Source organism: Gossypium raimondii, chromosome 1 (assembly GCF_025698545.1).
Source record: "Gossypium raimondii isolate GPD5lz chromosome 1, ASM2569854v1, whole genome shotgun sequence".
Taxonomy (NCBI): domain Eukaryota; kingdom Viridiplantae; phylum Streptophyta; class Magnoliopsida; order Malvales; family Malvaceae; genus Gossypium; species Gossypium raimondii.
This window is the reverse complement of record NC_068565.1, coordinates 22,383,781-22,394,153: the sequence shown is the minus strand read 5'-3', so window position 1 is coordinate 22,394,153 and position 10,373 is coordinate 22,383,781. Positions and strand designations below refer to the sequence as shown.

The following is a 10,373-nucleotide window of genomic DNA, read 5'->3' as shown; positions in this document are numbered from 1 at the left end:
TTAGAGCAACAACAATCAAGTGTTCATAAAGGCCTTGGATCAATAGAACGAGCAGAAAAGAGAGGAGCGCACTAGTCTGGCTTTAGAAGATTATTAGGATTTGTTTTTCCAGTTCCCTTCTCTTAATCTTTTCAGTTTATGTTGTGATCATGATTATGAATATTTTTTGTGTTGATGTTCTTGCATTAATTAAAATGACTTAAATTTCATTCGTGTTAGATTAATTGCATTTTGTCCATTTGAATTATTAAAAATGTGTTTGTGAAAGCTATCAGGCCTTGACAAATTGTTCAATTAAATAAAATCATGTATATGTTATGCTTGCATTTTAATTGTAAGGAAACAATTGAATTAATGATTAAATAGATTGATATTATAATTAATTGACTTAGTATTTAATTGGTGCATGTTTAATCTTCTAAGGTAGTTGAAGGTTAAATTAGCGATGGTATTAAACAATAATTTAGCCTTGCATAACTTGTAAGATTATTGTGATTAAATTGTTTCAATATAGGAATATATTGTTACCTCACTTTATCTTATACTTGCTTATGAAAATTGATTAATTTTTGAATTGACATAAAATATGTTTAAGAGATTAATTGATTTAGGAAGTATGTATGCATTAGTTAACAAAATACCAAGTTGTCATGAAACTATTCGTAACAACATGAACATAGTTTCAATAATTGAAGTTAAACAATGAAATTGATCTAACACATTTTTTCATATTGATTAAACCTTATTTTTAGAAATTGTGCATTGGAATTTTATTTTCTTAGTTAATCACTTCGTTAAATTAGTTTTATTTTTAGATCACCTTTTTAAAACAATATATTTTTTATCACCAAATTGTTTAATTTTACATTTCATAAATATTCACTTGCATAGTCCTTGTGAGTATTATAACTCGACATTACTTGTCACTTTTTTACTTTAACGATTGTGTACACTTGCACATTGTCGTCGTTCCACAAGGTCGATCTTGTCTTCAAAAGGATCCAATTACAATGGAGCATCAGTTTCGTGTAGATATTTTTATGCTACAATTGATTCTTAATTGCAAGAAATGAATGAGAAGTTTAAAGAAGACATTGTGGAATTGCTTATGCTTTGTTCAACTTGGGATCCTCAGGATGACTACAAATCTTTCAATATTGATAATATTTGTAAGCTTGCAGAGAGGTTTTATAACTTTTCAGTTGCATTTAAGATGTCAACTAGAACACTTTGAGCTTGGTATTCATCAACATACAACTTTAAAAAATTTGTCCTCAATTCTTAAATTATGCCAAGAGTTGATGAAGACAGGAAAGTCAGTCATTTACTAGCTTGTTGATAAATTAATTCAACTTGTGTTGACTCTTTCTATTTCAAAAGCTACTACTGAGCATGCATTTTCTGTTATGAAGATTGTGAAGACAAAACTTTGAAATAAAATGGAAGATGATTATTTGGGGAGTTGCTTGATCAAATACATTGAAAAAGAAATTGCACAGACCTTTGATGATGATTCAATTATTAATGATTTCTCTGACATGAAAGAATGGAGACTACAATTTAAAATGCCCAATTTGTTCAAATAGGTGAGTGATTTCTCTATTTTATTTTATTTTTATTTTAGATCATACGATCTCCATATGCAAAAAAATTATATTTTAATTCGGTTTCTTTTTTCGCAGATGGTAGAAGATCATACTAGTTTTATGATTACGATATGTTGGTATTACTTACTAGAAATTGGAATCACAATGTAATTATCAAGGTTAAAAGGTTAAAATTTAATTTTATTCATATTTCAAATCATAAAAGCATATGTATGCTTTAATTATTGAATAATTACACATGAAAATTAATAGTAAAAAAATATGTAATCGACAATACTAATATAAGTTTTCCCTTAAATCATATTTCGGATTCACCACTAGTTGCCCATTATTGTTTCAATGTTTATTTGAACTTGAACAACTCTTTAAGTTAAAAGTAAAGTTGAACTAATTATAATTAAAAAACACTTTAATATAACATATCATTTCTCCATGTTTATTTTAATTTAATTTTAGTTCATATTAACATCTTTTCTAGCTTAAACAACTATTGGTAAATTTATATATACTTTTTTGTTAATCTTTGATATTGTTTTGTGCCTAAAATAAATTACTAATTATTATATTATTGAACATTGTTATAAATGTAGTTTGCATGTTGAAACTTAATTGGCAAAATAGTTGATAATAATACATGCGTACATGCTTGCAAATCCAAAAAAATGTTAGTTGGTGAATGTTTGATTCTATTTAGTATATTAAATTATAGGCGAAATTGTAGACAATAAGGGGTTGGAACTTGAAATAATGCTTAAAGGTAAAAACAAGATGGAAATAGATATTGTACAAGGTAAGACTTATATTTGAAGTTCAATCTGCCAAACTTTCTTCGAAAATTGGAGCAATTCTCGTCAATTTATTTTTATTCGAAAAAATTGAAAGACATTATTAGAAGAAGAAAAACTTGTATTAAAAAGGCTCAATGTAAGCCCATTACTTGTCATTTATATTATTTCAATTATTCATATAATATTTATTGTGTAACACCCCAAAATTTCTAATTCCATTATTATGAAAATATGATACAAATATCTGTTAGCTTTAGTGGTTATATGTTTTAGGAGTATCTGGGAGGTCCCAAGGTCAAGCCTTCGCTTGGGCAAATTTTTGTATTTTGAATGAATTAAGCCTTACTTTTGTTCAGTAAGCTTTTATTTGATTGTTGGGTAAATTACATCAAAATGAGCTTGCTGGTTTGGTGTGTTATTATGGTGAAGGTTTTGTGTTCGAATCCCTATACAAGTAAGGGTATTATTTCTTTTTTCTCAGATTTCGGGATAAAGTTGTGGAATAGGGGGATTCTGAGTAGAGGATGTGTAGTGGGAATTAGGGGAGAAGATTAAGGGATTTTAGGAGTTATCGGGATTTTATTTTATTTTATTCTTCTCCCTTTCCTCTTTCCGAAATTCTCTGAGTTTTTCCATCTTTCTCTTCTTTTTCTTCTTCTTGATTTTTCCCTAATCCATTTGTTTACTTTCATTTTCGCATGCGGTTAGTGCTCGCTTAGTTTTAGTAAGTGTTTCTCTTCGTTTCTATCATTAATCTCTTAACGACTGAAGTGGTAATGTTTTTTTCTCTGCAATTTGGGCGTAGGGGGAGGCTCGGACTGGAGAATTCGGTGTTCTCGTCTTAACAATAGCTAAACGGAGGGTTACCGTTGGTGGTAAGTTGGGTTTCCGTTCGTTCTTGGTTGTCAATTCGCTTGTAAGTCCGTTAATTGATGTTGAGTATCTTGATTATAGGCTTTGGAGTGCTCGGAGACTGTTTTAGCATCAAACAAAACCAGGTGTGTACTCGAAACGTAAAAAAAAAAGGATTCGGCGAAAAGCTGAAATTGCTTGCTATTTGGACAGCAGCAGTAGGCTAACTTTTAAAAATGCCATAAATTGTGGAAATCGAATTAGAGGATGAATAAAATATAGAGTTAAAGCTTATTGAGTCTAGTTTCTCATAGAAGAAACATTGTAAGTAATGGAATTCTAAATCGTGAGGTATAATAAACTTTGTGAAACAAGATCAGAATGAATTCGGGTTCCCCTGTTCTGACTTTGGAAAATCATCAAAAATTGGAGAAAAATAATTAAGGGTTAAAATTTACAAGTTTAAATTATTAATTACTCTATTTTCAATAGAAACAAATGGAAATATAATCCAAATTTTGTACTAAGATATAACTAATTTTTAGCAAAGAAGGGACGAAGCTCTCAGACAGCAGAACAGGGGTAAGTTTGAAGATTTTACTGTACTTATTGGCTAAATCAAAAATTCTGAATATTTTATGGTAGAAAGGTATTTTAGTCTAGTTTCAAAGACATCAAACAGATCTTAATTCGAAATTCTGTAGCTCAAGATATAAATAATTTAGTAACAGTGACTGAAGTCAACAACTTTAAAGGAACATATAAGTAAATAGCGAAAATATATATGAATAATTAACTAGCATGGGTTACATTAGAAATGGATCACGTGGACAAGGCCAATCTGGGCCGAGTGGGCCACATGGGCATGTGAGCCCATTTTTCTAAAAAGTTCTGTAAGGTTGCACGGGTCGCCCAAGTCGACTGTAGACCTACTGTAGGGTCGGTAAGCTTTATTTAGACCCCTATATGTGTGATCTGTCTGTCTAATTTTATACTGAGCATGACTTATGATATCTGAATGTATGTACTATTAATTGCATAATGGCATGACATATTTTGTATGTTGCATTGTATCATGGTGGGTTGATGATATTTTGAGGAAGTGTCTAAAAGGCTATTAAGCCTGTTATCTGGCAGCTCAGCTGCAACCTTTTGATTATGTGTCACATTTCTGTACAGCATGGTGTGTAGGGATGGGTGGGGTGATTCAATCCTCACATGGTGTGTAGGGTTGGATGGAGATGGTGTGTAGAGGCTGGTGGGTAGGATTTTTATTTACTGTAATTGCATTCTGTAACTGATATGGGCCAAGGCCCTAATGTGTTTCTGAGACTGTATCTGAATGGGCTAAGGCCCAAACTGATTTTGTGATGGGCACAGGCCCTAGACTGTATCTAACTGAATTCTGTTGATTATCTGTATGTATGTTTTCTGTGGGGATTACACCCTGAGTTTGCGAAAACTCACCCTTTCTCTGTTTAATCTGTACAGGTAATCCCTAAACTTAACGGGTCGGTGCAGCGAAGAACTCGACTGTGGCCACACGTAAATTTTAAACTTTTTTAATGCCTAGAATTTATTACTAATTTAGGGTTTTTGATATATCTTTTGGACTATGGAGTAGTTAGCTTTAAATTTGGGACTTTATACTATTTTTTATGGATTTAAAAAAAACTGCAACTCTACAAAACACAGTTTTTTTTCTAAAAACTAAGATTTTTCATAAATAGAAACGATTTTCCCTAAAGTAATTGGTTACAAAAGCTTCCGCTAAGAGACAAGTTTTAAAGCAAATCAACTAGTTTTTTTTCGAATTAAAGAAAAGCTAACTTATTGTAACGGTTTATAAACTCGACAATCTTGTCTTCAAATCCCTTTCTATGTGACATTGCCAGATTTGACCATAATGTTTAGGCTGGGTTTGAGGTTTTACATTTAGTGGTATCAGAGCCAGATTACAAAACTCAGCTGTCGATTTGGGTTTTAAAACTTGGTTTTAAAGAGATGATTTTTAAATGGTTTGAAATATTTTTGACTGAGCCTGTGGTACACTAAGTCTCCGGCGCCGATTCTGTAAGTGTTCTAAAAACTTTGATAAGTTTTTGAAAATATGAGTAGCATATTCTGAAACTACTATAGGTAGTACACTGTACTGAGAGCACTGTAGATAGTGTATACTGAAAACACTAGCGAAACTGAAAACTGTAGTAAGACTGCGATTCATGATAGCAAACCTTAAACTTCTGATACTATTTTGCATAAAATATCTACTAATAGATATCGGAACTGTAACTGATTCATAAAACTGTTAACACAGATAAGCTACAAATTTTACGATGAGTGCACGAGGTATCCGCAGACGGGGCACTAAAGGTCGAGGTAAAGGCCGTAGAGGGGCTCGAGCTGAGTCCTCGTCGTTAGGCATCATGTCGAATCTGGATACGAGCGAGACGCCGGTTTCACCTACTACAGAGACTAGGTCCCATGATCACATGGCTGGGGATGACGCATTGTCCCAGGCTATACTGAGGGTATTAGAGAGGGTCGTTGGGCCCAACACTAGATCTGGGGTCGGTTACAGAACGACTTCAGTCTAATGGGGTTGAGCTATTCAAGGGTGTCACTGGAGTCACCCCTAGCGTGTCCAAGTACTGGATGGAGGCCACGGAAAGAATCATGGATGATTTGGACTTTACCCCTATACATAAATTGAAAGGGGCTGTTTCTTTGCTTCGCGATGAAGCATACCAATGGAGGCTGACTGTTAAGGAGGGCACTCAGCCCGAACGACTGACTTGGGATTTCTATAAGTTTGCTTTGTAAGGTAAATATGTGGGGGCAAGCTACATTGACGCTAGAAGACGTGAGTTTCTGAATCTCACGCAAGGGGATTATTCAGTGGCCCAGTATGAGGCCGATTTTTTGAGATTGAGTTGCTATGCACGAGGCATGGTGGCGACTAAATATGAGCATTGTTTCTGCTTCTAGGATGGACTCAAGGATAGTTTGAGAGTTCTGATAGCTCCGCAGAGGGAGTGTGAGTTTTCAGAACTAGTAGAGAAGGCGAAGATCGTCGAGGAGGTGAAGCATGCTGAGCGCTAAAATCGGGATAAAGAGAGAGGTAAAAATAAGAGGGATTCGGAGCCCTCGAGTTCTGCGATGAGGCCTAAGAAAAGGTCAGATCTGGTGGGCCAGTTAGAGTTGGGGCCCTTGTTGCAGTTACTGGGATCACGCTTTGTGGGCATTATGGAAGACGCCATCTGGGAGAATGTTGGAGGACGACTGAGGCTTGTTTAAGATGTGGGTCTACTAAGCATCGTGTTCGAGAGTGTCCGCTGAGGGCCGATCAGGTACAAAATGTAGGTTCTGGTACTGCACAGCCACCGAGGGTAGTTCAGCAGCTACCTAGGGGCCGTGGTCAGGCTAAGGGTGGTAATGGTATGGATCGTGAGCAGAGAGCACTAGGCAAAGGTGCTGGACATGCTAAGATGAAACAGTCGATCCTAGTTTATGCTGCTCGTCGCTGAGAGGATAGAGATGCTTCAGGCCTCATCACGGGTACGTTTCTTTTTTTTTGATGTGCCTTACACTGCGTTGATAGATATAGGATCTATGCATTCCTATATTGCCTGTTCTGTTTCCAAAAACCTAGGGATTCCTGTTGAGAGTACTTCTAGTGAGGTGACTGTGCTGAGCCTGCTAGGGCAATCTGTTAGAGTTAGCAAACTGTATAGATATGTTTCTTTAGAGGTTCAAGGGACGATATTTCTGGCTAATTTGATGGAGCTTCCGTTTGGGGAGTTTGATATTATATTAGGGATGGACTAGTTGGTCAAGAATCGTGTCAGTTTGGATTATACGACTAAGAGGGTCGTATTGAGAACTGAAGAGGGTAATGAAGTAGTTGTGATTGGGGAACATCGAAATTACTTGGCTAATGTGATCTCTACACTAGTAGCTGAGAAACTGGTTCGCAAGGGATGTGAGGCGTATTTGGCCTATGTAAGTGTTTTCGCTTCTAGGGACTCTACTGTTAAGGACATCATAATTGTGAGGGATTTTCAGACATCTTTCCTGAGGAGCCACCGGGTTTACCTCTAAATCGGGAAGTGGAGTTTAGGATTGAGCTTCTCTCTGATACAGCTCCGGTGTCTATCGCTCTCTATCGAATGGCACCGAAGGAGCTTATGGAGCTCAAGGCTCAAATTCAGGAGTTATTGGATCGTGGGTTCATCCGCCCTAGTGTGTCCCCGTGGGGAGCACCGGTTCTGTTTGTTAAGAAAAAGAATAGATCTATGAGGATGTGTATCGACTACTGATAATTAAATAAGTTAACTATTAAGTACAAGTATCCACTTCTGAGGATTGATGATTTGTTTGACCAGTTCCGAGGGGCATCTATGTTCTCTTAAATTGACTTGCATTTTGGGTATCATCAGTTAAGGGTTAAGGAGGCTGATGTGCATAAGACGATATTTAGGACTCGTTATGGTCACTACGAGTTCCTAGTGATGCCATTTGGACTGACTAATGCACTAGTAGCTTTCATAGATCTGATGAACCGAGTGTTTCAGCCCTACCTAGATCAGTTTGTAGTGGTGTTCATCGATGACATATTGGTTTATTCGAGGACTAAGGATGAGCATGACAAGCACCTTACGATTGTTCTTCAGATTTTGAGGGAAAAGCAACTCTATGCTAAGTTCAGCAAATATGAGTTCTGGTTGCATGAAGTAAGATTTCTGGGTCATGTGGTGTTTGATGAGGGGATTCAAGTTGATCCTTAAAAAATTGAGGTTGTATTGGACTGGAAGTAGCCTAAGAATGTGTTTGAGATCCGCAGCTTTTTGGGGCTGGCAGGTTATTACCGATGGTTTGTGGAAGGATTTTCACTGATCTCAGCACCCTTGACTAAGCTGTTATGTAAACGTGTACTGTTTGACTGGACTAATGCGCAGCAAGAGAGCTTTGAGAAGCTTAAGACTATACTGACTGAGGCTCCTATTTTGGTACAACCTGAACCTAGAAAGGAGTTCACGGTTTATAGTGATGCATCACATGTCTGTTTGGGATGTGTGTTGATGCAGGATGGTAAGGAGGTTGCATATGCGTCTCGCCAACTTAAGATACACGGGCGAACTATCCGACGCACGATTTGGAGTTGGTCGCCGTAGTCTTTACATTAAAAATCTGGAGGCATTATCTGTACGGTGAGAAGTGTATTATATACACTGATCATAAGAGCCTCAAGTATCTCCTCACTCAGAAGGAGTTAAATCTTAGGCAGCGTAGTTGGGTTAAACTGCTTAAGGATTATGATTGTACCATTGAGTACCATCCCGACAAGGCAAATATGGTGGCCGATGCGTTGAGCCATAGGGCTATGACCGATCTGAGAGCGATGTTCGCTCGACTTAGCCTATTCGATGATGGAAGTCTATCGGCAGAACTTCAGGTCAAACCAACATGGATTGAACATATTTGAGGTAAACAGTTGGGGGATAAGTCTTTTAGGTTGCGTTTTTTTCAGGTTGAGAATAGTGGCACTACTGATTTTGGGATAAACAGTGATGGGGTACTTTGTTTCCACGGTTGAATTTGTGTACCGAATGATGAGGATTTAAGGCAGTCGATTCTGAGAGGCGCATGGTAGTCCCTATACTATCCTTCCCAACGGGAACAAGATGTACCGAGATCTTCGAGAATTGTACTGGTGGCCAGGGTTGAAGCGTAAGGTTACCGACTTCGTTGCTCGCTGTTTGACTTGCTAGCAGGTTAAGGCTGAGCATCAGTTACCTTCGGGTTTGCTGCAGCCGGTTAAGATACCGTTATGGAAATAGGAGCGAGTAACGATGGACTTTGTTAGTGGGTTGCCTCTAACACCCACTAAGAAGGATTCTGTCTGGGTCATCGTGGATCGATTGACCAAGTCTGCTCACTTCATCCCGGTAAGGATAAACTTTTCTCTTCAGAAATTAGCTAGGCTCTACATATCGAAAATAGTGAGACTGCATAGGGTACCTGTCTTGATCTCTGATAGGGATATTTGTTTCACATCTCGATTCTGGAAAAAGCTTCATGAGGCTCTGGGTTCAAGATTAGACTTCAGTACTGCTTTCCATCCTCAGTCAGATGGTCAGTCGGAGAGCGTGAATCAGATACTGGAGGACATGTTGAGGAGCTGTGCTATTGATTTCTGAGGCAGTTGGGAGGAGTACTTGCCTTTAGCGGAGTTTGCCTACAATAATAGCTTCCAGTCTAGCATCTAGATGGCACCTTATGAGGCACTGTACGATCATAAGTGTCGCACTCCTTCATGTTGGACTGAGTTGGGCGAGCGATGTGTTCTGGGTCCTGAGTTGGTCTCTGAGATTGAGGATAAGGTTAGATTCATTTAGGATCATTTGAAAGCGGCTTCTAATAGGTAAAAATCGTATGCGGATTTGAAGATGCGTGAGATCGAGTATTCTGTGGGGGACTTAGTTTTTCTCAAGGTCTCGCCATAGAAAAAGGTTCTGAGGTTCGGTCGCAAGGGCAAGCTGAACCCTCAGTTTATTAGACCTTACTGCATTCTGAAACGTGTGGGGCCTGTCGCTTATTAGTTAGAGTTACCTTCAGAGTTGGACTATATTCATGATATTTTTCACGTCTCGATGTTGAGGCGCTACCACTCTGATCCCAAGCATGTTGTTTCTGTTGAGGACATTGAGGTTAGGCCAGACTTGACCTTCGAGGATGAGCCGATCCAGATTCTGGAATGTGATGTAAAGGTATTTCGGAAAAAGTCTATTCCCTTAGTGAAGGTTCTGTGGCGTAATCATAGCATTGAGGAGGCCACGAAGGAGCCTGAGGATGCGATGCGTCAGCAATATCCTCATTTATTCTAATCAGGTAAAATTTCGAGGACGAAATTTTCTTTTAGGGGGTAGAGTTATAACGTCCCAAAATTTCTAATTTCGTTATTGTGAAAATATGACACAAATATCTGTCAGCTTTAGTGGTTATGTGTTCTAGGAGTGTTTGGGAGGTCCCAAGTTCAAGCCTTCGCTTGGGCAAATTTTGGTATTTTGAATGAATTTGGCCTTACTATTGTTCAGTAGGCTTTTATTTGATTGTTGGGTAAATT

At 37.6% G+C, this 10,373-nt stretch overlaps 1 protein-coding gene across 1 annotated transcript; it reads left to right on the top strand.

Annotated features, from left to right (window-relative positions):
- The first annotated feature begins 9,516 nt into the window (after positions 1–9,516).
- On the top strand, positions 9,517–10,134 carry LOC128041852 (uncharacterized). Its single transcript, XM_052632393.1, has 2 exons — positions 9,517–9,630; positions 9,850–10,134. The coding sequence occupies exons 1-2, from the start codon at positions 9,517–9,519 to the stop codon at positions 10,132–10,134; spliced, it is 399 nt and encodes a 132-aa protein (XP_052488353.1).
- The last annotated feature ends 239 nt before the right edge of the window (positions 10,135–10,373 follow it).

Bases quoted from the DNA above. Each gene is read 5' to 3' on its own strand.
- LOC128041852 (XM_052632393.1), top strand. From the start codon at position 9,517: ATGGCACCTTATGAGGCACTGTACGATCATAAGTGTCGCACTCCTTCA. The intron at 9,631-9,849 runs GTTAGATTCATT...GTCGCTTATTAG, and splicing joins TCTCTGAGATTGAGGATAAG to TTAGAGTTACCTTCAGAGTT.